The sequence below is a fragment of the Rhagoletis pomonella genome, unplaced genomic scaffold, assembly GCF_013731165.1.
Source record: "Rhagoletis pomonella isolate Grant_MI unplaced genomic scaffold, Rhpom_1.0 Rhpom_scaffold_00001, whole genome shotgun sequence".
NCBI classification, from domain to species: domain Eukaryota; kingdom Metazoa; phylum Arthropoda; class Insecta; order Diptera; family Tephritidae; genus Rhagoletis; species Rhagoletis pomonella.
The window spans coordinates 19,024,442-19,051,192 of NW_023458555.1; the positions used below are offsets into that span (position 1 = coordinate 19,024,442).

Below are 26,751 nucleotides of genomic sequence, written 5' to 3' on the forward strand. Positions count from 1 at the left end.
TTTTTAATATTTTTAAATTTGTCTCAACTTCTTCAGGTCGCAGTCCCGTCTTCTCACATCTCTCTGCTACACTATCCGGCATTGCGACGATACGCGCACGTGAATTGCAAGATGTTGTAGCGAAGGAGTTCGACAGCCTGCAGGATGTGCATAGCGCAGTTTGGCAGCTAACAATGTCCTCAAATACAGCGCTGGGCTTGTGGTTCGACTTGGTCAGCTGCTGCTTCCTTGCCTCTGTGACTTTCAGTTTCACACTGGGCGACAATCGTAAGTGCACTCAAATTTGATTTAATAACTTTACACATTCTCTCTTCGTCACTTTCAGGCACATTTAGCGGCAATGTAGGTCTAGCTATTTCGCAAGCTACGATACTTACCGGCATGGTGCAATATGGTGTACGCCAAGTGGCCGAATCGCTGCAACAAATGACCAGCGTTGAGCGTGCACTACAATATACCGATCTCGAACAAGAGTCTGAAATTACAAAACTGCCGCCGAGCAATTGGCCTACACAGGGGCAGGTTGAATTTAAGGATTTGTCGCTGCGTTATGATCCCAGCAATTCACCCGTGCTGAAACACTTGACTATCACAATCGAACCTAGCTGGAAAGTTGGTGTGGTGGGACGCACTGGCGCCGGCAAGAGTTCACTCATTGGAGCGCTCTTTCGACTCTCACTTCTGGAGGGTGACATTCTGCTCGATGGCATTGAGACGGGCAGTATTTCACTGGAGGCGCTACGTTCAAAGATTTCGATTATACCACAAGATCCCGTGCTGTTCTCCGCCACAATACGTTACAATTTGGATCCATTCGATAAGTATGGTGATGCCGATTTGTGGCGCGCGCTAGAAGATGTAAGTTAAGAGTTTGCATGAGCTTTTTTTAGATTTAAAAACGTTTCATGCTATATATGTGTAGGTTGAATTGAAAGGCGTCATACCAGGCTTGGATTACATGGTGAATCAACGCGGCAGCAATTTCAGTGTTGGCCAACGTCAGCTGCTATGCATGGCGCGTGCTATATTGCGTAACAACAAGCTGTTGGTACTGGATGAGGCCACCGCCAACGTGGATCCACAGTGCGTTTTTAGTGAAGTGTTTTCGTTTTTTGTAAAATCGCTTTATTTCATCTCTGCTCTCTCTCTCTTTCTATTGTATCTTAGAACTGATGCCCTCATTCAATCCACCATTCGTACCAAATTCATGCACTGCACTGTGTTGACTGTAGCGCACCGCCTACGCACCGTTATAGATTCAGATCGTATACTCGTTATGGATGATGGCCGTGTACGAGAATTCGATATACCGCATTTATTGTTAAAGAAGGAAGATGGTGCCTTACGGCATATAGTAGACGCTACTGGTGCCGAAGCGGAATTATTGAAGAAAATTGCCAGCGAGACATACCATAAGATGCAGCGTGCATGAGTGTGTTTGGTCGGGGGGAGGTCGGGAGAGTAGGTAGAGTTTGAAAAACAATCGAAGGTACGCAAGCAGGGTGAAGCGTGTACATATTTGTTAGCTACATTTTCGGGTTGAAATGTTAAAAAACGGAATCGTTAATGATTAGGTTATAAAATTCAAACTGCCTTTATTGAAAAGTACAATTTTATAGTTTACTAAAAATTTCAAACATACATACATACATATGAATGGACATCAGACCGTACCTGAAAAAAAGTTCGCTATAAACGTTTTAATTTACAGCCCTATTCGCGTGTTGTCACAGCCGTTAATTTTTCAGTTCAATTGTCATTATCGTGTCATCAACTGTAGTGATGGTATGCACAGTCAATAGTTCTGTTCGCTATGCAAATGCCATTAAGAATAAGCCAGTAACAAAATTCAGAGAATAGGGTATCTTACTCTCCCAAAGAGAGAAACTTACTAATTAAACTTAAGTTTTCCGCGTAAGTAAGTAAGTAAGTAAGTATTTGCCCGACCGCAACTCAATTCTGACAAAGGCTACGCTAAATTTCCATCGCTAAACTTCTCTTAATTAAAAGCCGCAAAAAAATACCCAATATGGAACCGTCCGTCATCCGGCACGAAGCGCCAATCGCGACCGCGTAAGTCAATAGTGGAATTCGCGCTTCTGTGTATTCGCTGTAAGTAAGTGTAACTGGTCGAGCGTGTGGTTGTTGTTGCATGTGTATTTGATGTACCGCTAGCAACAACAAATCACACGCTCATGCGGTTACAATTACATAACATACAACGAATACACAGAAGAGCGAATTCCCCTAATGTTTAATATTCTGACGGCGGCACAATCTCCCCAGAATACTAAAAGTGCAACATCAAAGAATTCGAATTACCATATTCGAAGCATTTGAGCCATAACCGCGCAAGAGACGTAAGCTGCAAATGTTTTTATTTTAATCAAAATTCCATAATTTTTTCACAAACAAATAGCTTCCTCATATCCATCTATTGTAAATGGTAACGCGAAGAATTTACAAGGCAAACAAACACACCAAAAAAGTAGCTCCAAGTGGACCACCCATTCTCGAGTTATGCGCCGTCTGACGTACGCAACTTAGAAATATTTATTTTTAATAACAATCAGGGGTTATATTCGATGTAAATAAGCTGGTTTAAATTAAATAAAATTCGTTTTTGTCTTAAACTACCACTATGCACTATTATCCCCACCCTTTTGCGGAATTCAGCTACCATTTAAGAAAGTGTGATTGAATTATTCCCCTTTTTTCCTGCTTCCAAAAACCATTCCCATGGGAGTGTAAAATTTTAGAAAAACGTTACTTACAAATCTTTCATTATTGAATCATAGCCATATTAGTTGCGTTCCAGATGCTTCGCGATATTCACGATTTGCAGATGTTTTCTCCTTTAATAATCCTTTGTGGAAGGTGGTCACCTGGAACAACTTTCCAACCTGCAAATCGTGAAGCATCTGGAGCGCAACTATTAACAACTTGACAATTAACCAGATTGTAACATTTCGTACTTCCATACCCAATGTCTAAAATCCTTCAAATTTTATTATTAACTTTTTGTTTATTTAAAACCCATTTTGTTCTTAGAATCGAAATTTGTACAAGCAAAAGGTATTTTGTTGGGTACGGTTTGGTTATTTGTACAGTACTTTTGGGTAATTGTGACCAAATGCGTAACACGAATCAATTAATTTTAACTTACGCTTGTGGTCAAACGATTAAAAGCTAAATAAAGATTTCAAACTTTCGAATAAAAATTTATTAATAAATTCGGTTTGAAATGTGGACTTATTTGTAAAAGGTACTGGGATCAGCCTTGCCGGATAAGGACTGATGAGGGTTATTTTTTCTAAGCGCGGACGAAGACTTACAACGCAGAAAGGTGTTTTGCGCAAAAATCCATTCCACATATAACCGAACGATTCCCCTTTTGTTTTGAAAGAGAAGAGGACTAATATCTACTCAATAAGTTGATAATTTTAGTTCTAGGTTTGCATACTTACAATAAATCATCAATTTTATTTCACGGCACCAGCAATTTTGAACAGTAAAATATATATATTTTTACCAAAAGAAACAACGATTTAGTCAAAATATACTTGAAATCGAAATAATTGACTTCTCTAAAAGTCATGAGGCCCACGGGTCCAAAAGTAATTTCCACTTTCAAATTACTTAAAAGACATGCAGTTAAATGGACTAAGACAATGTGTATTAAACAACACATCGAAATAGGTAATTTCTGTGAAATATATCTGAAATATATCAGAAACAATCGTATCATCGCAATAGTCCTGGCTAGCTATATTGTGAAATAATCAGATGACATAAGGACACTAAAAAAATTTAAAATATCGTCGGTGATACTGCAAAACGGTCTATGTCTATTAGTACCCTTGACACTTAGATGGTATCTTACTTGCACCAGAATACAGATCGTTACACCCTAATAAACGAATGACCAAACTGTCTACCTTTGGCTGATGAAGATGAACGATTACCAGGGGCGATCAGATACAGATAACAGATAACCGATCAATTAAGCACCAGAGATAATAAAGGCCCGTTTACATACAACTTTGGCGTTGCGTTGGCGTTGGCGTCGCTTCGACAGCTGACTATGAATACATGTATTTATATGAAAGTCTCCATATAACCAAAGTTGGGCAACGCCAACGCCAACACAACGCAGAAAGATGGCCAACTCTCAACTTTTCGCGCGCGTCGTTCGTCAGCTGTTCTAAATAATCAAAATTATGTGATTTAATTTTAATTTTTAATCAAATGCGGGCAAGAAATATAGTTTTTAATGCAATTATTGATGTAAAAATTTTGATTTATCAGCCGCTAGTATGTTAATTTAGTGACCAAAGTATTCTGTGCTAAGCGCTCATTGTAGCAAGCACGGGCGTTACGCGCGCCGCTGTCAAAGCGACGCCAGCGCCAACGCAACGCCAAAGTTGTATGTGGACGGGCCTTAAGTGACATAGAATGTTTTGCAGTATCACTAAAATTTTATCTATCTAAAGATAATGATTTTGGCGAGTGGTTATCGAATTAATGTGAAATTTAAATATTTTTAAGATAAGATATTTGGGGTGTTCACAGTTCGTTCCAAATAGATGGGGTGTTCACAGTTCGTTCCAAATAGTGTCTCAAAATGTAGACGTCTACATTTTAAGACGTTTTCTAACCGTAAAATCTGTGGTGTTGTTGTTTCACATACAAAATTGGAAAACGACGCCGTCTACAATTTGTCACACTCAAAGATATGTTTTTTACGCGTCTACATTTTGCAACCTCGCAGCAGGGTTGCATTATGGCAATACTAATCGCATTTTTTTTATTTATTGGGCACGTTTTCTGTATTTGCATTTAATTTGAGCGCAATTTCTGATGAAAAGAAACAAATCGATGCAAAGAAATAACAAATATTAGGAATTGGTAATTAAGTTAAATAATTACAATTTTTCAGAAACAAAATCGAAAGGCGACATATAAAAAATGCACGCAAGGAAGAAATGTCTGGCAGCACCAGCAAAGTTTTGAGACGATTTTGCGACGACTGCTAGAGAGGTGTGCTCACAGTTTAATGCTAAAGATGTCTCAAAATGTAGACGTCTACATTTTCAGACACAATTTGGAACGAACTGTGAACACCCCAATTAATTATTTTTAAAAGGTAACGAGTAATACCACTTTTATATTTATAATTCCAAATTCATCGTATAAAATCTCCTCCGCCAAAAAATTTAAATTGGGTAACGCCGCTTCGAATTTTTCTAAATTTAGCAATTGTCAAAAATCTGCATTATAATCAAAAAGTTTTTTATTGAAACTACCTTCATAAATAGATTTTTTTGGTGTGGTGTGTGCTTTTAACCAGACCCACGTACCGACATGTAATGCGACCCGCTGAACCAGAATCTGAGGTCCGTTGCATTTCTACGCCTTCCAAATTTCGAATAAATTGCGAAAAATGGCAAAAAATTCGCACAGTCTATAGTTTTAATAAAGCCTTCGGACGTAAAAAAATCGTAGCAGAAAATAAAATTCCGACGTAGAATTTTTATACATCACTCATTTGCATACACATATTTATTATGAAGTATATATATGTACATGTCCGGGTCCAGGAGCCGCCGGGCCGGGAAAAAATCTGCGCGCTGCGGATTTGCCACTCATTTCTTCGAATTGCGGGTAAACACTTTGAGATCCTCCGATATACTGGAAATATGTATTGCATTTCAAAGAAAAATATCTGATTTATAAACCTGCCTTTACAACTCTTTATAGCGTATACGGAGTTCAGAGAATCGCCGAAGGTAAATAATTGGTGAAATTCTGCCTATGACAGCAAGCTACGAGTTTTTTAAGGTGTTTTGCAAAGTGCTGACAAAGTGACACACTACAACAAACCAAAGATGTTTTCTGTTTTATGAGAAAGAAACCTACCAAAATTTTAAGCGTCCAACCATCCTACCAACGAGAAAAAAAACCTACCAGTTTTGGTAGGAAAAGCCAAAAACGGCAACCCTGGAATAGGGCTGTTAAAGTACTTTTGAAAAGGGTGCTACACGTTGTCGATCAAGTTTGTCAGTCAAGAATTTATCAGTTTTGACCGACGCCTTGTAGCGGTCCAACTGCCAGTCATGTATGAGATCAAACCATTATTCAAGCCGCGAAATTCATCAAGGAGAGATGGAGGATAAAAATATTATTGTTGGTTGATAAACATTATTAACACCGGCACCAGAAAACTCTGATTGCTTAATTGTTTTAAGCTCTCTTCTATAGGACGAACGAATAGTAATTATTTTTTTTTACATCTTCAACACTCCATTGTTTTTTTGTATTTATTCGTAATATTTAACAATTCTTCATATGACTTTATTTTTCTATCACGCTTCACATACTCCCAGAGACAACGTTGCATATCATAGCAATCTATAAACTCTCTTAAAAAAATCGTGATTCGCGTTCATTTGTGACGGTGGACTGATAATATTCGAATATCTCTTCTTATTTACAATAGCCCTGATCCAATACTTTTCGTGTAAAATCCTGTAAAAATTTCAAAGTGCAAAATTACTCTCGGAAGTGAGAGTAAAAAGTTGGTAACAACAAAAACTACGCTAATAAAAAAGCATTTTTCCTGTAAAAACGTCAACCAGTGATCGCTTGGCACTTTTCATAATTTTACCAGAAGAAAAAGTTCGGGTAAAATCTTGAAACTTTATTCTCTATACAACTCTCCAAAAATCGCTCTCATTTACAAGATTTTGGTGTACCGCAGTGGATTTCTGACAATCGCTAGGCTAAATTTAGATTTATTTTAGAGATTTTTAGCGATCAAAATTAACGATAGCGAATGCTGGAATCCGGGTGCTGGATCAAAGCTAGTGCTGTAAGTACCTACCAAGCCACATTGAACAGATAATATCAGTAGAGCAGCTGATTTAATTTTTTTTTCAAATTATTTGGTCCCGAAAATGTCAAATATTTTTAATTTCTTCTCACAAAAACTCTAAATTCTTAAAATCTATTGCATGTGAAAACTTTTCCCATGCAAAACAAGCTACTGAATAATAGCTTTTGAAACGTTCGCCCAATGGATCAATGCTTCGAGGAGAAAACAAATTTACTAAGAAAGAAGGTTGCAACCAAGCCATATCAAACAGGTAATAGCTTTAGAGCAAAAACAACATTTGAGTGCATTTTGTTGTTGCTTCTGGTATCGAATGTGTCAAAAACTGTTCCGATTTTTTTCTTCTAAATTAAAGCGTGCCATGTGACATACAAAAAAAAATAAAAAATTGGAATTAGAAAAAATAAAAATTGTTGTAACCACAGTATACAGTAATCCAGATAGCCTAAACAAAAAATGTAAATATCCCAACAAGCTTTTCAGTAAATGTTTTTAAAAATAACTTAGGGCCGGTTACTCGATGTCTGGTTAACACTAATCTCCGTTTAAACATCATTATCGACGTGTTCGGCTCCATGCATATAACACCCGATTTACATGATTCAAGTACTTGAAAGCAATTCTTGCTCATTCTCTTTTGTGTTTTCTATTTGCTTTTACACGTTTCAATTCTGTTGAATTCAAGTTTTTGGTTCTTTAAATGGGAAGCAACGAAAATGCCAAAAGCAAAACAAGAAAGTTGAAGCGACTTGACGGTACAGACGCATGTGTACTCGTCCCTTTTCTTCTCACCCCCTCTCTACCACATGCGAGCAGAATTGAATTCAATACTTGAACTGTGTAAAAGCAGTCTAACATGGAGTCGGTAACGTCGATAACGATGTTTTACCGGAGATTAGTGTTAACCAGACATTGAGTAACCGGCCCTAAATATTTTTACGTCAGCAAGTGCGATATCGAACCGAAAATTGTCGATAACGAGTTACAGAATCACCTCCCTAAAGACTTCTTCATCCGTAAATATAAGAAGATTTCTCTGTTGCGATAAGTTCAAGTGTTTTAGCCGATATCATATAAATTAGTAATGAAAGTTTTTTCTAAACTTGAGATACATATAATGGCGAAGGTTTAGGGCCGGTTGTTCAATGTCTGATTTGCACAAATCAGAGGTAGAAGCTCCGGTTAAATTCAACGACTGCTTTATCGATCACATGTTATAAGCATGCATGGCCCTTAGACTGCGTTTATACACGGAAACTTTTGTCGACGCGATTTTTCACATTCCCTTTTGGTGTTGCTCATTTCATTTACACACGACGATTTTTGTGTATGCAATTGTTGTTGTCAGATGTGAACCGCTAACTCAATTTACACAGACGAACGAGAGCACAAAGCGTGTTGCCCGAGCACGAGCAACTCGGTGCCCCTCTCCTTTCCTCGTCACGCTCTCTCCTACAAACGTCGAGTTGCGGCAACAAAAATCGCCGTGTGTAAATGAGCACTTAAGTTGGGAGAATCGGTATCGGGTGCTGAAAAGGAAGTACTGAGTACCGAAATCTCTTTTAAGTATTGGGTACCGACAATTCTGCACATCACTAATCTAGGTCGATATTGCGGTCGGGTTTTACGTTGTTTTTCTGATAAATCGTCCAGAACTGTATTAATTCTTGCTCCACCAGTGATAAAAGCTTCCTGAGTTCCTACCAAAAGTGTGTGCATTTAATGGCAATTGAAATTGAAAAGATTTGTCGTACTTGCCTGGGCCTCAGTGGCCCCTTGCTTGGTATTTATGATGGAAATGACAATGGAAAATGCATTGGCGACATGTTGCATGATTTTACAAAAAGCAAGGTATAAATGTTTATTACTAATAAATCTTTACCTATTTTGTCTAATGCTTAGTATTTATGCATAGCCAAGACGTGAAGACAAACTGCCGGAAAAGGTTTGCTTATCATGCATCAGCGAGATTAATCGTTGCTATTCCTTCAAGTTGAAATGTGAGAATTCCTTTAAAACACTACGTCAGCTAGTACCTGATTCACTTCTTGACGAAGCCAACGTTATAGTATCAAAAGCCGAAGTAGAACAGGCTCACAAAGGTGTACAAACCATACCGGAAGACAAAATGTGTTTAGCTACAACATGCAACCAAACAAAACTCGATGTGGAAAAAACTAACCGCTATGTGCAGACGACACCAATGTGCAACGTTACGTGTGATAGGTCAACATCGCCATTAATAATGGAACATTGTGACACAAGCAGATTTAATAGAGTTAAGTCAGAAAATGCTTTGGAAATTGAAGTTGAAGAAAGAGGTAGCATTCAGTTTATAAAGGATCTCCGGCATGCGCGATCGGTTAAACGAACACGATTCGAGGAGGAAACGGAATTAAAAGTTACAGATGTAATTATGGACATCTATAAAGATGCGGCCGAGATAGGTGAACATTCTGATGCAATTATCTTGTATTCAACAATGCCTGAAGACTCGAACGGAACAAAGGAAAACGAGGCAATCTACAATCAGTTTTCCAATTTTAAATCAGGAAATGAAAGCGAGGAAAAACTCACAAAATGTATTAATAGCGCGGGGGAACCAAAGCAAATGAAACCAGAAACTGATGAATATGGGGAAGAGCAAGTTTACGCACCGCATGTGTCTTCCGTTGAAGATGTGGTGTACAATGCAGCAGATGGAGAGGAACTAGGAGGCAATAATGGCTTCATGGTTTGTGAAAATGATAGTGGTAAATCTGAAATCGTAACAAAGCGGACTGCGGTGACAACACGCTCAGGATCAACAGCGGAAGTATATAAAAAACCAATAATTAAAAAAGAGTTGAAATGTAGTCATTGCTCGATGACTTTTGTAAGAGCGAAATGGTTAGCACAACATAAATTAAATCGGCATGGCATTATTCGAGAAGACAGAAGTGCAGTCAGAAAAGAAAAACAGTCCTCTACAACCACTACAACAACAAAGGTATCTTAAAACAAATTTTCAATTGCACTGTATGATATTGAAAAATGTAGTTAAATTGACGCTATTATTTTCAACACAGAGCAATGGTTTAAGTGGGGATTCAGAAAATAGCGACGACAGTGATAACGCATCTTTAAACACAACCAAAACAAACCCTGCTCCATACAATAAAACTTCCCCCACCATTCCGCTACCGATTGATAACGAAACAAAACCAGCCAAATTAGTACCCTTCTGTTACACATGTGGCGCAAGATTTGCATTACAAAGATCACTTACCTATCATAGGAAACAAAATCTTTGCAATAAAGCAAAGGCCAAGATATTTGAAAATTCTGAAGCAATTGTATTGTATTCAACAATGCACGAAGACTCGAACGGAACAAACGAAAACAAGGCAACCTACTATCAGTTTTCCAACTTTCAATCAGGAAATGAAAGCGAAGAAAAACTCACCAAATTTATTAATAGCGCGGGGGAACCAAAGCAACTGAAACAGGAAACTGATGAATATGGGGAAGAGGAAGTTTACGCACCGCATGTGTCTTCCGTTGAAGATGTGGTTTACAATGCAGCAGATGGAGAGGAACCAGAAGGCAATAATGGCTTCATGGTTTCTGAAAATGATAGTGGTAAATCTGAAATCGTAACAAAGTGGACTGCGGTGACAACACGCTCACGATCAACGGTGAAAGTATATAAAAAACCAATAATTAAAGAAGAGTCGAAATGTAGTCATTGTTCGATGACTTTTGTGAGTGTTAAATGTTTAGCACGACATAAATTAAAGCGGCATGGCATTACTCGAAAAGACAGAACTGCAGTTAGCAAAGAAAAAGAGTCCACTACAACAAATACAACAACGAAGGTATATATCTTAAAACAAGTTTTCGAATGCACTGTATGGTATAAAAAAATTTAGTCAAATTGTTGCTATTATTTTCAACACAGAGCGAAGGTTTGAGTGGGCATTCGGAAAATAGCGACGACAGTGATAACGCATCTTTAAACACAACCACTGCTAAGTGTACTCCATACAATAAAATTTCGCCCACTATTGTGCTACCGGTTGTTAACGAAACAAAACGAGCTAAATTATTACACTCCTGTGACACATGTGGCGCAGGATTTGCATTACAAAGATCACTTAACTATCATTTGAATCAAGATCTATGTAATAAAGTTACGCACAGCTGTAACATATGCGAACGTGTTTTCATATCTAAAGAAACATTAAAAGAACACAAGTCAATACATTTGAAAGAAACTAAATGCACCAAATGTGACATGATTTTTGGCTCGAATGGCGAACTCAGTAAGCATATGGTAGCTATGCATATGCGTAATTTACGTAATCAGTGTCCTCATTGCAACAAAGGTAAGAGAAGTAGACATAAAGTATAGATAAAGCTTACATTCATAGTCTATTTCCCTAGTTTTCACCACAATATCTGCATTCAAGGATCACTTGCGTGTCCACAGCGGCCAAAAGCCTTTCGTATGTGATATATGCAGCAAAGGTTTCAGTCAAAAAACATATTTAAAGCAGCATATAATGCGTCATTCAAAAGAGAGGAATTTCAAATGTAACGAATGTTCAATGAGTTTCGTCACCAAAGCCGAATTACGCCGCCATAAGCGTATACACACCGGCGAACATCCTTACCGTTGTGATGAATGTTACGCAACATTTACCAAATCCAGTTCATTGGTAAAACACCACAAGCGCATGCACACTGGCGAACTGCCGTTTGCGTGCGATTTTTGCTCGAAGCGTTTTGCATGCAGTACTACGTTGGAAATTCATCAACACACGCATACTGCCGAAAAACCGTACAAATGTTGCTTCTGTAAGAAAGGATTTGCCCAGAAGCGGGAATGCATCATACATCAACTGAAGGAAAAGATTTTGCTAAGGAATCGCACCAAGGCACAAATGAACCGTTGCCGCATAAAACCCATGATACGATAATAATCAAGGCTATGACAGAAGCCATCGTAGTACGATTTTTCGTGAATTGTACAAATAGCTACGAACTTAGGGTTGACTTTGTATACACTCGTTCGTAGCGATTCGGATTCAGTCATCGCATTTTGGTAGATTTCACGAAAATTCGAACTACTTCTGTGATAGCCACCAATGTTTTGGCGCTTACACTTTTTCTAAGGGTTTGGCCATGCTTCTCATTCGATTTGTGATGTGCGCATTTATGTTATAACACTAATGGAGGGACCTACAATTTTACGCCGACTCCAAACGGCTAATGGTTTTTATGAGAAGCTTTGTTATGACAGAAATACTTTCGGAGGTTTGCCATTGACAACCGAGGAGCGGCCGCTGTTACGCATATTATGTTCCCGTTTTACGTGAAAAACTGTCAAATTGCATATAAATTTTTTTCTGTGAAATAAGTGTGAAATTCGACAAAATAGTACTTGATTCATAGTACTTGTAGTTGTTGTTGTAGCGGCTACTAAACCCCGCTCGAGTCGGTTCATCCATAAACGTTGTCGCCTGGTTCAGATAAGGGGTGGCCCAGGAAGTGCGCAACTTCAACAGAGTATGTGCATGAGGACAGGAGCGTTAGCTGGGAGGGGTTTTGGGGGCATGCTAGAGGGTGCCGTATGTCATTTGGCGACTCTCCGCATGCCGGGCACTGGTTGGGCACATCTTCGTTTACTATGCTCATCTTCTGCTGTGAACAGAATACTAACCTTAATATTTAAGATTTTTGTATTATGGTGAACAATTTCATTTTTATATTTTCAATTTTATATGATTTTGGAATGCTTGCAAACTTCAGAAAAAAATTGGCATTATAACCCATTTTTGAGGCCAAAAATTTATTAAACACATATGTATATGTAATACTTCCATATTGCTAGTGCATTAAAAGTACATTCCCAAACATCAGAGTGCCGAAATATTGAAAAAAGGACGAGAGATCCGATAAGCGAATGTACTCAAAATGGCAATTTTACTTTTCAAAATTCAGGAGCGCTTTCACAAATTTTTATTTAAAAACAACTCTTATGAAAAATTAACATAAAATAAAATTTTTGTAAATCTATGAGAAGCGCTGCGGCCGTTGGTGGTGGCAGAGGGTAAAAATAGCAGGGAATCGAATAACGTGCTTTATTGGATTCGGCCAACGTATAAAATACCACACCGCTTTATGTGTAAATAAGTTTTGTCTTTGTTAGGAAAAGATCTATCTTCTAAATTTTCAGATTTCCAAATAACGAGGAGCTTCGGAGAAATTCGTCATACCGAGCCCTAACCGCTAAAATAATGTATATATATATTTTTTTTTTTTTAAATTACGTTTTGATGCAGGTGCTCTAAGAGGCATTTATGCATCAAAATTAAAATTTGAAAAAAGTTGCCTTACTTCATTTTCGCGGCTAGGGCTCGATATACATGTCAACGTGAAGGAAACATGAGACCGCCAAATTTGTGTTTGTTTGTTGAATTCCCTGAACCGGCCCTGTTATGATATGGCACTTCATTCTATGTAGTAGTTTACAAATATACACGTATACTTCTCCAACCACAAACATTTTCATAGGCTGTCTTTCTTTGATTTCGAATGGAAAATTCATTGGGACCATATTGTACTAGCAATAAAGAAGTATTACATATATGATTAAACAAGTAAATAATTTAAAACATGATTTTTTTTCAAGGCACATAAATACAGGCATAGCGCATGATACAAAAAAAGAAGGTATTTCCATTTAATGACATTCGTTGTTGTTGTTAACCATTTGACTTTTAATAAAATTATGACATTTCATAAAATTCATGCTACCTGATCACCAGAAGATTTGTTTTTTTTTGACAAAAATTTATGAAAATGAATGAAGTTTACTGAAATTATTGAACACATATCAAATAAATTTTGTGTAAGTTCGCAAAAATAAAAAGAAAAAATGAGCTGTGTGTTCCCAAACTGTGAAAATTCGGTACATACATGTAAAGGTTCTGGGGTTAAGTTTTTTACGTTTCCTAAGCTACCGTTCGTGCGAAAACAGTGGCTGGAAGCGTGTAACATTCACGAAGAAAATTTAACCAGATTTCCATTTGTGTGTGTAATACATTTTGCATCTTCTGATATCGTCATTAGCGGTTTTGACCGAAAAAATTACGTAATTTTAGCGCCAAAACGAATGGTTCAAGTGGGTATGGCGCGATCATTGCGCAGCAATTGGAAGAAACCTGTCTTTTATGACTATAATTGCAAAATGACGGAAACTACCATTCGCCTCATCCTAAGAGCTGTACATAATTGGGTATACCGTAATTGCTGCCGTAAGCGACTTAGGTCCCGACAACCAAAAGGTTTGGAGGTCGATGCAAGTAACCACACAACAACCTTTTATGGGCTGTTTTTGCTTACGCTTAAATGTACATTTAGCTCTAAATGCTACTCTAAATGTACATTTATCCATACAAAATTCGTCATCTAAATGCAACTAAATGCAACTCAATCTTTGCATTCAGAATCTAAATGCTAAAAGCATCCCTGTGATCTTCCAAAATTTCCACGATTCGAACATGGTTTAATGAGAAAAAGTGGCAACATTGCTTTTTCGAGTATACAACCGCTAGCTGCGTTTCAGTGATCGCCGATCGAGATTTCATTTATTATTTTACATTATTTGGATAAAGAAAAGTTACGCAAATTCAACATCGATATGATGCTGATAGAAATCTGGATTAATTTGTGATCAACTCTGTTTGTTTTGTTTCCTAATTAGGAGTGGAAAATATAATTGGCAGCACCGACAAATGAATATATACACAAACAAATGTTCGGTTATGGTTAAAACATTTCAGGTTTTTGTATTGAATTTTCGGTTTAGAATTTATTTTTCCTTTTCAGTAGGGGTTTTTACACATTATCTTTTCCGTGAGAATTTATCGTAATGGATACGGATCTGAATAAGCGACTGGAACACGGCTGTTTGTCAAAAGCATACGATTTCGAACTCGCGTAAATGTACATTTGCTAAATGCGATAGCATGAACGCTCTTCGAAAACATATGTTCGAAAGTGCTAAATGTTGCATTTTAAATGCAGCAAAAACGCTGCATTACTTCAAGCATCCCTCAGATGAGAGCAAGTTAGTATTCGTTTTCGCCGACGTGCCACATTTAATAGGAGCGTTCCTTATCTCCCAGAAAATGTCCGAAGAAGTCAGATTTAATCCAAAAAGCGTTCCTTAACTCGGAAATGACAGCAAAATCGAGAGAGCAACACTCAGTGAGAGTGACTCTCATCAGTCCGAAGTAGTCAGATTTAGTCAGAAGAATTTTTTTCTGGCAAAATCCTGAAAAGTGTCAAACTCAACTGAATTTAAATTAACGGAAATTAAAGAATACGCAAAAAGTGAGAATAATCTAAAAAGTAAAAAAAGTGAATTGAAATTGGAAGGAGGCAAAAAATAATTGATATAGTAAGTGTTTATTGTGCTTGTGCTTGGGTGAATGTGTTTTGTACATACATTTCCATTCTTATTTGAAGTTAGTTTTGTTGTTGCCATTCTTTGGACTAAAAATTTGGTTTTTTGCGTTCCTTTACTTTTCCTGTTATTCTCTTTTAGTGAGCGCATTTTCTTACGCTCTGGCATTTTGACACTTCAGATTTTAGTCCAAAAAGATGAGGAATGAACCTAATCAGTTTTGCCTTTCAATTTCCTCACCGAATCAAGAATGATAGAATACAAGATTGCGCCGTCCTGGGCGTTGACATTTGTGTACCACAAGTAAACAAAGAATAGAGCGAAAAGAAGAACGAGTTGAAACAGCCAAAGCTGTTCACTTTACTGCGAAAAACGTGTTTTAATTTTGCTAAATGCGAAAATATTGCATTTTTCACCTAATCTATTAGAGAACAGTGAACATATTAGTGCACTCCATTGCTTTGCAATTAAGGCTGCTGCAGTTTTCTGCGGGACTGATTAGTTAACTGCGTGGAGCAGAAACAAAATCATTGTGAGGAAATGCTGTTAATATAATAATAGAGAAACATTTCGAAAACGGCTTTGCCGTGCCCTATGTATACAAAATGCACCGATTCGTCCCAGCGCTACACTTGCATCTACGCTTCTTGCATCTTGACGGTTGTCGCAATTTAACACACAGCACTTCATTGTATTAGTTTTTACGCAGTCTTCAACTCAAAAATCACTCACAAATTGCAAATTAACACGATTTAAACTGATTTTTCACTTATAATTCAAATTTCTCTTTCGCTGGTTTGTAAACAAAGGTTTATTTACAAGTTACCACAACTGTCAAAATCGGCAAAACCAAAGTAGCGGTACTACTGACGGCGCCACCTTTGTTCGCTGCACCGTGTCACCGAATCGCTTGTCAAAAATAATCAAAATTGAAAGCCATTACGTAGGCTGCATTGAATTTGAGAAGCAATTTCATTGTCTTCAAGAAAATGTAACTAACTAGCTTCTGAAGACCATTTTCCAATTTTGGTTCCATTATAGTTTAACATTTTAGCATGCGGAAAATTCTTTTTTTTTATTTTCACAAAATTGAAACTCAATTGAAAGGGAAAAATTTAAAGCAAGTTGCTCGTTCAAGTAATACATATGAGTGTGTTAGTCAAAACCTGTGACTGAATTGAAAATTTAAAGGGGAAAATTGAGTGTGTAACGTCCGGTTAGTTTTTCAGCTTAATGACGCTGCTGCAAACAAGATATAAAAAAATCTCAAATATAAACGCTTTGAATATAATTCAGCAAATATTTCCGCTGCTTTTAATTGACGGTAAGTTTTGTGGTACCTCTGCAGCCAAGTTCATGAGAAAAGCTCCGCTTCACTTCGTTTTGTGTGAACACCATCAGCTTCGCATTGAATGCGTATATTTTAATAACATCCAATATTGCCACTGCAGCGAAAAACGTACATATTCCTTTCTGAAACGAAGCAAGCAAAATTTCTTGAATTTTGTTGATCGTGTAGCTGCAGTGTTATTTTGATATGGATGTTGTCGATTTGGCATCATGGAATGTGTAAATTTGACATTTGTGTTTGCTTTCGATTTGGAAGCTTCATTTTGCGATATTTTCATTATAACTTCTAAAAAATTGGATCAATCCTTGCTCCACCAGTTGTAAAAACTTCATAAGTGTCGTCCAAAACTTAATGGCAGTGGATATTGAAAAGATTTGCCGTACTTGCCTTGGTCTCAATGGCCCATTGCTTTCTATTTATGATGGGGGCGGTGAGGGAGGATGCATTGCCGTCATGTTGCGAGATTTTACAAAGAGCAAGGTAAATTTTGATTTATAAATTAACAAACATACTTTCTCTAATATCCTTATTGTATATCTGCATAGCCAAGGCGTGAAGATAAGCTTCCGGAAAGGGTTTGCTTATCATGCATTAGCGAGATTAATCGGTGCTACTCATTCAAGTTAAAATGTGAGAATTCGTGCAGAACACTACGTCAGCTTGTACCTGATGCCTATCCTGACGAACCCAACGAGGTAGCATCAAAAGTAGAGCAGGCTCATAAAGGTGTACAAACAAAATCGGAAGTTAAGAAGTGTTTAGCTACAATATGTACTCAAACCAAACTCGAGATAAAACGTACTGACCGCTATGTACAAACAGCGCCAATGCGTAATGTAACTTATGACAGATCAACATCACCAATATTAATAGAGCAATGTGAAACAAGCAGTCTCAATAGGTTTAATTCAGAAAAGGCTTCGGGCGTAGAAATTGGCCAAGAAATAGAAGTTGTACAAAGTTGTAGAATTCAGCGTATAAATAATCTTCGGCAAGCGCTATCGCTTAAACGGAGACGAGTAGATCAGGAAACAGATTTAGAAGGTACAGAAATCATTATGGAATTACTTACAGAAGACCCCGAAATAGATGAAGACACTGAGGCGATTGCATTGTATTCCACAATACATGAAGACGTAAATGAAAGAAACGAAAACACAACCACATATTATCAGTTTTCCAATTCTCAATCAGGAAATGAAAGCGAAAAAGCTGTCGTGAATAGCGTTAGCAACACGAGCGTAGCAAATCCTGGGAAACAGGACAATGATGATCATGAGGAAGAGGAAGTTTATGGACAGTTTGTGTATACAGATGAAGATGTGTACAATGCAGCAGATGGTGAAAAACCAGAAGGGAATTATAGTTTCATGGTTTTTAAAAATGAGAGTGGTGAAGAAGATATTTTAACAAAGCGCTCAGGATCAACGACGGAAGTAAATAAAAAACAAATTAAAGAAGAGCTGTCATGTAATCATTGTTCGATGACTTTTGTGAGTGCGAAACGTTTAGTACGGCATAAATTAAAGCGACACGGCAACGAAGATACACCAAAAGACGGGAGTGAAGTTAGCAAAAATAAGGAATCGGGTACAACAAAAACAACAGCAAAGGTATGTCCAAAGAAATTTGCTCGTATGCATTGGATGGTATTAAACAATTTAGTTAAATTAAATTTTTAATTTTACCTTTTGCTATGATAACTAGTCTATTATTATCTTCACAGAGTGCAGCTTTAAGTAAGAATTTAGAAAATGGCGACGATAATGAAGGTACAAGCTCAACAAAGCCTGCTTCAGCCAATGTGACTTCCTCTATTACACCGCAACCGATTATTCAAGAAACAAAACCCGCAAAATTAGTACACTTCTGTGAAACTTGTCATGCAGGATTTGCGTTGCGAAGATCGCTTATCTATCATAGGAAACAAGATCTTTGCAATAAAGTTACGCACAACTGTAATATATGCGAACGTGTTTTCATATCAGAAGAAACCTTAAAAGAACACAAATCCACACATTGGCAAGAACAGGAATGCACTGAATGTGACAAGTCTTTTAGCACAAATGACGAACTCAGTAAGCATATGGTAGCTGTGCATAAGCGTAGTTTACGCAATCAGTGTCCTCATTGCAAGAAAGGTAAGAGAAGTAGACACAAAGAAAAAGCTTACATTCAAAGTCTATTTCCCTAGTTTTCACCATACTATCTGCACTCAAGGATCACTTACGTGTCCACAGCGGCGAAAAGCCGTTTGTATGTGAAATATGCAGCAAAGGTTTCAGTCAAAAAACAAATTTAAGGCAGCATATAATGCGTCATTCAAAAGAGAAGAATTTCAAATGTAACGAATGTTCAATGAGTTTCGTCACCAAAGCCGAATTATGCTCCCATAAGCGTACGCACACCGGCGAACATCCATTCCGTTGCGATGAATGTCAAGCAACATTTACCATATCCAGTTCATTGGTGAAACACAAGCGCATACATACTGGCGAACGACCGTATGCGTGTGATCTTTGCCCAAAGCGTTTTACAACCTCATTTACACTGAAAAATCATCGACGCATACATACAGGCGAAAAACCGTACAAATGCCGCTTCTGTAATAAAACATTTACCCAGAAGCAAGACTGCATCATACATCATCGTACTCATACAGGTGAACGAAATCATGTCTGCTTTTGTGGCGATAAATTTACCCATCTGGGTACATTGCGTACACATATGAAAACACACGTTGGGGATGATGCTGATGGCACTACAAAGGCTGTGAGTAGAGGTAAGCGCCAATCTACTCAAGCGAAAAGCGGTGCTATTAAACGTAATCGGGGAAGTGCGGACATAGCCGATTTTAGTATTACTATTTTGGATGTGGACGAAGATGAGGAGGCAGATGATGATGAAACGACCACAGTACTAACGGTGGCACGTGAAGATATGGAACGTCTTGTAGCTAGCGATGCGTTACGAAGCAATGAAGAAGCTGACTTAGAAAGTGTTGGCGAGGAAAAACTAATGCAGTTAGCGATTGAGAAACCATAGCAATCAATGCGCGAATCAAGGGTAAACAGCGCAGAAAATTAAAACTAAACATAATAGAACAGGCTGCTATGTCTGGACTTAAAATTTAATACAACTAGTTTACGTTAATAAAAATATGTATGTAATTAAGAATTTTATTTGAAAGTGGCGGTTTTTGCTGCTTCTAATTTTCAATCAGTATTGCAACAGTGGGTTTGATTTGCTTCCCACATTTTTTCCATTATTGTATGCTTTTCAGAGTTCATATGCGCGTTGTGAGGTGATGCAAATTTCAGATATTTTACATAATGTGTCGCACTAGTGGCATTTGTCCACTAATACTGCAACCACCACCTCCGTCATCGGCGCTGTTCCCACTGGTTGTGGGCGGCTCAGCACTAAACCAATTTATCAATGAATGATGCACACTCTGAACGCATTTTCTCTGATCGGCAATCAGATTTTCAGAGTATTTCACATGATTGGCAAATGCTTCCTTCTCGTGCAACACATCTTTAGACATGCGATGCAGATCTTTGAGTATGGCAGAACCCCATAATTGGACATGAATATCTGGTATTTTTGAAGCCAATTGCATGGCCGGTGTCACCATATTCATGCTCTCCTTTGAGTTTCCAATGCTGAGGAAGACGTGTGACAGTAAAACCAAAGAGCAAGAGGTTAGCCGGTTTAGATCCTCAGCATTTGCCATTTTTAATGTTTCGCGCAGAAATCGTCTGAAAGAAATAAATAAACAATTATATTGTCATATATTAATCCAGTAGGCCCCACACCGCTCGGCTAAATCCTGATTTAGCATCGTGGACTCTCGTAATGTTTTTTTGGTTCTTTTATAAGATCGCAAAAATTTCTATAAAATGAACTTACTTGGCCTCATGAAAGCTGCTTTTGTGAAAGGCGTGGAGTCCTTGTACGTAGTAGAAACCACCCATTAGCGCTTGACTGCTATGTGTGTGCGTATTTTCGGTGGATACAGTATCCAATATTTGTTTTAGATCCTGTTCTCGCTTTGTACGTAGAAAGATAATTGCTAGATTTAAATTTGCGAACAATTTTAGGTCGCGCTCAGAGGTTTCCATAACACAAGCTATGAATTGCCGCTCTGCATGCTCATAGAAGCTAGTCGACATTGAGTATAAGCCGAGTAAGCAATGTAATTGCGCGGAATGACGCCGGAGTAGACCACGATTGGGTGTTGCAAGGCAAACATCCCGCGCAGCGGCGATTTCGGTAATGGCTAGTATACGATTGCCCATTACCATGCGGCACATGACAATGTGCTCCAGTAATATCACCTTAAACACCGACAATATGGACTTATCGTCTTGCGCTTTTAATTTTTCGATTTGTGTAAGCGCTTTTTCAGTGTACTTTTGTGCCTTGTCCATATAGCCAGCCATCATTGAGTGCGAAACGGTTACTAGGTATACCAAAACATAAAGCTGTTCTTTAGGCAACCACACAAACATTTCCAATGCGTTTTGTCCGAATATAGCTAAGAGCAAAAAGTTACAAGAATTTCAATTGGAAAATTAACATAACATAAAGTTTACCTTCATCTGACGGCCAATTTGGCGCCATTATAGTTTGAATGGACGTTTGCAGCTGTTTCAAACTAGGTTTTACGGTTTTTACCTGACCCAAGGCAAGGTAGTAGCATACCTGTAGCACAAGAAAAAACACTTTCAGGTATTCCTTTTGATGAGCATTGGTTATGTTGTTGTCGATTATGGCGCCGGCTGTGTTTAACAAAGCCAATACATCGTTTGTTTTGCGTTCGATCATAAGAATCATTGCGCGTGATAACAGAAACAGCACTTTGAGATAAGTGGCGCCCGTCTCTTCGGCTGATTCTACACCCACAGCTAGGAGTTCCGAGGCCAACGAATACTCCCTATCCGAAGCGTGTATTTGCGCGAGTTGTAAGAGCAATTTGCAATGCCAGAAAACATTGTGCTGCGATAATTCAACAGCGCGGCGCAACATTGCCTTTGCCTGTGAATTTTGTTCCAACTGCACATGTAGCTGCGCCAATAGCGAGGCGGTGTCAAACTTAACGTCATCAAAGTGCACCAATGTCTCGGATAATTTCCACGCGGTTTCTAAATGATTTCGAGCCAGGTCGGTATTTAGCGTATACGCCATCAATATTTGGCCCATTTGCAGATGTGTGCGTGCTTCCACCTTCGTCGGTGGCTGGAAAGTGAACAAAGCTTGTAAACACTGTATACATTTTTTAATGTTCGGTGGCTTAGATGTGCGGAAATACTCGGCTAAGCCAAGCAAGGAAATATAGCACGCATCCTGAGACGGTGCTGTTGCAGTACTCGTTGATGCCATTTCTATTCAACATCTAGAGCAATACTAGCAGGCAGAAATGTAATTGTTTCAAACCCCTAGCATCGAGTTCATAAAAAGTTGCTGCAAGATGTAATTAGTGGTAGAATGGATATTATAAATAATCACTTTATACAAAAAAGAGACAAGTTCTGAAGAATTTTGAAACAATTTTAACAAAACCGTCGGCGACCGTGCCACCAAAAAATTGCAAAGTTAGGGATGAAACTTAGGGATAAAACGATACTAGTAAATACAAGTACATACTCGATACTTTTCGTCCGATACCAAGTAATTTTAGTATCGATACTTTTGAACCGAGTACTGAGTAGGTATCGGAAGAAAGTACTTATATCGAAACCCGATTCAGTGAAAACTTTATTTCCGGAGTTTTTTTTTAATCTAATTATTATTGTGAATATCTAGAACTTTTGGCAGTTTAGTTGCCAATGGAAAATTCCTACAAAGAAAGACCTATAATCACCACTTTAACATATTGCTAGGTCGAAGTCAAAAGTTGCTAAGTCCACTTTTTGTGAAAACTCATATTTGGATATAGGAAGCAAGGTAAATTAAAAACGCAACGTCTTCAAGTTTATATTCAATTAAAGGTAAATTTACTAAGTCCAAAAGAGGCACAGAAAAAACGATAAGCTTACAAAAAATTCTAAATCTTTTAATTTGCAACAGAGCCTTCTGCAAAATTCTTGAAGGAAATGTTTTAAAAAGTTTTTTTTTCTTCCCCTTTAAATTTCCTACAAACAAACTTAGCAGCTTTTCACTCTAAAAATTATCAACACGATTACTTCTTTCAGAAATATACCATTGTGACTTTGCAAAACTGCTGTTGAACAATAATAAATTCATTTGTATGAAATAAATTATAAAGTAATTGTTTTTGATCTCAATCGATTTCTCTTTGTACACAATAAATAATAAGTATAACAAATAAAATATGTATATACATACAAACGAAGACAATTCTATTAACAAAATTCTGGGAACTTTTTAAATAACAACGTATTGGACTTTGCCCTTTTTCTTGTTTTCTGGGAGGCCATCCTAGTAAACCATGTTTCAAAACTTAAAGTTTTTCTTAAAAGGTTAAGTAGCATTCGTCTAAAATCCTCAATTATAGTCACATCAGTTATTTTGACAAAAACTGCATAGATATGAGATGGCGTTTTTTATACAAACAATTCTTATATAGGTACAAATATCGATATAAGTAGATATCGATATCAGCCCGATACTTACTAGGCATCGATACTTTCTTTCGATGCTACTTCCAAGTACAGGTATCGATACTTCCATGGTATCGTTTTATCCCTAAAGGCCCGTCCACATACAACTTTGGCGTTGCGTTGGCGCTGGCGTCGCTTTGACAGCGGCGCGCGTAACGCCCGTGCTTGCTACAATGAACGCTTAGTACAGAATACTTTGGTCACTAAATTAACATACTAGCGGCTGATAAATCAAAATTTTTACATCAATAATTGCATTAAAAACTATATTTCTTGCCCGCATTTGATTAAAAATTAAAATTAAATCACATAATTTTGATTATTTAGAACAGCTGACGAACGACGCGCGCGAAAAGTTGAGAGTTGGCCATCTTTCTGCGTTGTGTTGGCGTTGGCGTTGCCCAACTTTGGTTATATGGAGACTTTCATATAAATACATGTATTCATAGTCAGCTGTCGAAGCGACGCCAACGCCAACGCAACGCCAAAGTTGTATGTAAACGGGCCTTAATGAAACTAGGCATGGGTAGGTAGTACAGTGCTGCGCAAAACAATTACGTTAACACAGTAGCCGGAATTAAGGCGCTAACCCCCAATATATGAAAAGCGCTAGCGCCAAGAAAGACATGAGACACACACTATTCGCCTTATGGCTCAGTTATGCATACTTTGTACTGCACTGCATGGCATGTCATTTTACGTAGAAATCAAAAATCAACAGACTTTTACATATGTAATGCTGTGCGTTGGACAATTGCATACACGCAAAGCTCATTTAGCAGATTCCTTATGTGACAACTCTCATGCAATGCCAAGTATGCATAACTGAGCCTTTAATTCTTTGAAAAACTACACGTACAGTGAAACCCGCTTAAGTACCCTGCAGTAAAATTTAGAGATAGTCTAACAAAGCGCTAGTTCCGAACTACATATATCAGAAATATCTCTGAACTAGTGCAAAACGGATGCAAGGCGGGACAGTTGAAACTTGCGGTGTAAATGTGCAAATGCTCACTACTCGTATAATACGAAAGTAGCTCAGCGAGAAGACCTCCGACTCGAGCATCGTTGGTCGCGAGTTCAAACCGCGGTGGGGCAGCTGTGTGAGTTTTCAAATTTAATGAATTTTAATTGTTGCGTGCAGCTTACAACAATTTTTTTTTAAATAAAATATGTAACAAAAAGGGAATCTGTAAAAGAAAAGAAAAAAAGTAAAAAAATATCAAAAAAATTGAATCTTAAAAACGGTTTCTTATAAAAAAAACTGTCCAAAACGGAACCGGTTAAATACTAGTTGCCAAGTAATGCACTGGGCGACAATTGCCACCGTCATTGGCGTGTAAAACTAGACAGTTGGTAGCATTAGGAGTGTTCGCTATGCAGCTGCCAGTAAGAATTAGCCAGTAACAAAAATCAGAGAATAAGGTACCTTACTCTCCCAAAGAGAGAAACTTACTAAGTTTTGCGCGAACAGGAATTAGCAAACATTTGCAAGCTTCACTGCCAGCTAGCGTCCACGGTTGCATTTCGAGCATAATAATTTTTTTTTAATTATTTCAGGTATAAACCAAAACAGGAGTTATACGTATATTTCTTCTTATTCTGACTTTCTTCAACATACGTTTCAATTTCTTTGTGGAAGTCACTGTCGGATTTCCTATATCGACAGTGGGATCGAGTGCGTTCCGATTACGAATACAGCTTTTTCAGCCGAGTACCTTTCAAATGTTTGGAATTAGTTAAATTAATTGAATAAACGAATATTTACGTACTTCTTTCATTAGTAAATCGCAACAAGATTGTTCATTTTTAAATTTAACGAACTTGTTGATTCAAATTTATGTTGATAAAAATGCAACCGTGTGCCACAATCCTGCTTGCAAATTCTTACTGGCAAAAATTTTCCCAAAGGAAATGTCAAAATTGTGCTCTCTCCTTGTAAGTTTTACTGGGTTTTTGGCTAAACGAACACGATTTGGTAACAATTGGTACCAACTTGTACAAATTTTGTGCATAGCGAACACTCCTATTGCTTGGGTATTGAGTTAGAAATAGTACTGTCGGCAAAAGGTCTAGTTCTACGCTAGTTCTGAGTTAGTCGGATTTTCTGCAGGGTACCTCCCCACTTAAGTACCCAGTAGAAATCGGTTGTATGCATTCACGAATAATGCTTACTATATGAGTGAATTAGTGTGAATAATTCATGCGTAGTCATGAATTTCCACGAATAAATTCAAATTCTAGCGAATCGCAAGGGAATGCACGTTGTTGTTGTTTTAAGTACATTTCTTATTAAATTTGAAGTGGAATTTTTGTAATATTTTCAGTCTTGTACACAAATTTTAGTGAACGGACGTGTTGTGCGATACTATTTTCAGCACAAACAGGCTTTTACAAGATATGCATTTGCATTTGTAAGTGCTACTTTTTTGTATGTCCCCGTATATTAAAATGTATCAGAGAAGTAGCATTTACATAAAGGGATACATATCTTGTTAGAATGCTTTAATACTGTTACATTAATGCATCTTTGTATTTTTGAAGCATTAATACAGCCATATGCATACAGCAGTAGTACAAGTGTAAGGTTAGAGTTGTGTTTCACACGTATACGAAGAGCGGCAGCTGAGCAATGCATTTAATGCACACAGTCTCAGTTTTGAATCGTGTTTGAGTCGCCAATTTGTTGCCATGGACGATTGTTGCCTATTTCTCATGTTTTGCATGGTGGGTTAATACATGAAATATTAGGGGTCTTCATCAAAGTAATAAACTGGAGATAAACTTTATGAATTTATCTTTTGATATAATGGACTGTCAAACTTTGTATGGAAATCTATTTAACCAAAGTTTATCACTTTATCAAACGATTGGGTATTAAAAAACAACCGTGGGTCCGTCACTGTGCGCTAGCAATTTTTTGGCCTGGCGAACTGCTGTAGCGGCACACAGTCCTGGTGGGGGTGTCATCGTTTATGATGTGGAATGTCGAATCGTCTATCTGCTCAGCCAATAGGATGATCGTCATTTGACGGGTTTGGGTGGCAATGATCGCGGTGCGCGTTGATGTCGCGTAATACCATGGTCATGGTCATATCCTGTCGGACAGCAGTTTACTCAGTATATTTATGCGTTAAATATTTCGAGCTCGACATCGCCTCACCCGACAGCTATGCCCTGACATTTTAGTGCTGTGTTCTTCAAGTCGATATTTTCTTCGATTAGATACTGCACAGTGAGGTGTACGATGAACGTTCCTCCAGTCGTCTTGACCTCTTCCATTCAGACCTACCTATCTTGACCAAACTTGATGCCGAGTTCTCAACGTAGTGGTCGCGAATGTTGCAGACCAGCACTAGGTCCGGTACTGTTAACGGCTTTACCGGTTTCCACCATTTAGTCCTACGGCACAAATCTGGGAGGTATT

General features: G+C 37.9%; 3 protein-coding genes across 3 annotated transcripts in view; 2 read left to right on the top strand and 1 right to left on the bottom strand.

The window, feature by feature from the left end:
• LOC118740504 (multidrug resistance-associated protein 4-like) overlaps positions 1-2,064 on the top strand; it is a 24,884-nt gene extending 22,820 nt beyond the window's left edge. Inside the window, exons 9-12 of the mRNA XM_036472063.1 lie at positions 37-267; positions 326-858; positions 923-1,083; positions 1,168-2,064. Coding sequence (XP_036327956.1) covers positions 37-267; positions 326-858; positions 923-1,083; positions 1,168-1,432 — 1,190 coding nt within the window. The 3' untranslated portion in view covers positions 1,433-2,064. The remainder of the gene's footprint in view (positions 1-36; positions 268-325; positions 859-922; positions 1,084-1,167) is intronic.
• A 6,396-nt stretch (positions 2,065-8,460) lies between these two features.
• Positions 8,461-19,873, top strand: LOC118738574. The gene is made up of 9 exons (XM_036469536.1): positions 8,461-8,743; positions 8,808-9,881; positions 9,961-10,749; positions 10,833-11,259; positions 11,318-11,850; positions 16,981-17,178; positions 17,244-18,311; positions 18,425-18,839; positions 18,893-19,873. Exons 1-9 carry the CDS (start codon positions 8,615-8,617, stop codon positions 19,741-19,743), a joined length of 5,484 nt encoding a protein of 1,827 aa, XP_036325429.1. The 5' UTR covers positions 8,461-8,614; the 3' UTR covers positions 19,744-19,873.
• On the bottom strand, positions 19,842-22,296 carry LOC118740580 (MAU2 chromatid cohesion factor homolog). Its single transcript, XM_036472181.1, has 3 exons — positions 21,297-22,296; positions 20,611-21,238; positions 19,842-20,459 (listed from the first exon to the last, which is right to left on the bottom strand). Exons 1-3 carry the CDS (start codon positions 22,081-22,083, stop codon positions 20,024-20,026), a joined length of 1,851 nt encoding a protein of 616 aa, XP_036328074.1. The 5' UTR covers positions 22,084-22,296; the 3' UTR covers positions 19,842-20,023.
• Between the last annotated feature and the right edge of the window lie 4,455 nt (positions 22,297-26,751).

What these genes read in the sequence shown, in the direction of transcription:
- LOC118738574 (XM_036469536.1), top strand. Translation starts at nt 8,615, where the DNA reads ATGGCAATTGAAATTGAAAAGATTTGTCGTACTTGCCTGGGCCTCAGT. An exon ending in GTGTCCTCATTGCAACAAAG is followed by an intron (nt 11,260 to 11,317) that starts GTAAGAGAAGTA and finishes CTATTTCCCTAG; the next exon opens with TTTTCACCACAATATCTGCA. An exon ending in GAGATTTTACAAAGAGCAAG is followed by an intron (nt 17,179 to 17,243) that starts GTAAATTTTGAT and finishes ATATCTGCATAG; the next exon opens with CCAAGGCGTGAAGATAAGCT.
- LOC118740580 (XM_036472181.1), bottom strand. Translation starts at nt 22,083, where the DNA reads ATGGCATCAACGAGTACTGCAACAGCACCGTCTCAGGATGCGTGCTAT. An exon ending in AAATTGGCCGTCAGATGAAG is followed by an intron (nt 21,239 to 21,296) that starts GTAAACTTTATG and finishes TTTTGCTCTTAG; the next exon opens with CTATATTCGGACAAAACGCA. An exon ending in AGCAGCTTTCATGAGGCCAA is followed by an intron (nt 20,460 to 20,610) that starts GTAAGTTCATTT and finishes TATTTCTTTCAG; the next exon opens with ACGATTTCTGCGCGAAACAT.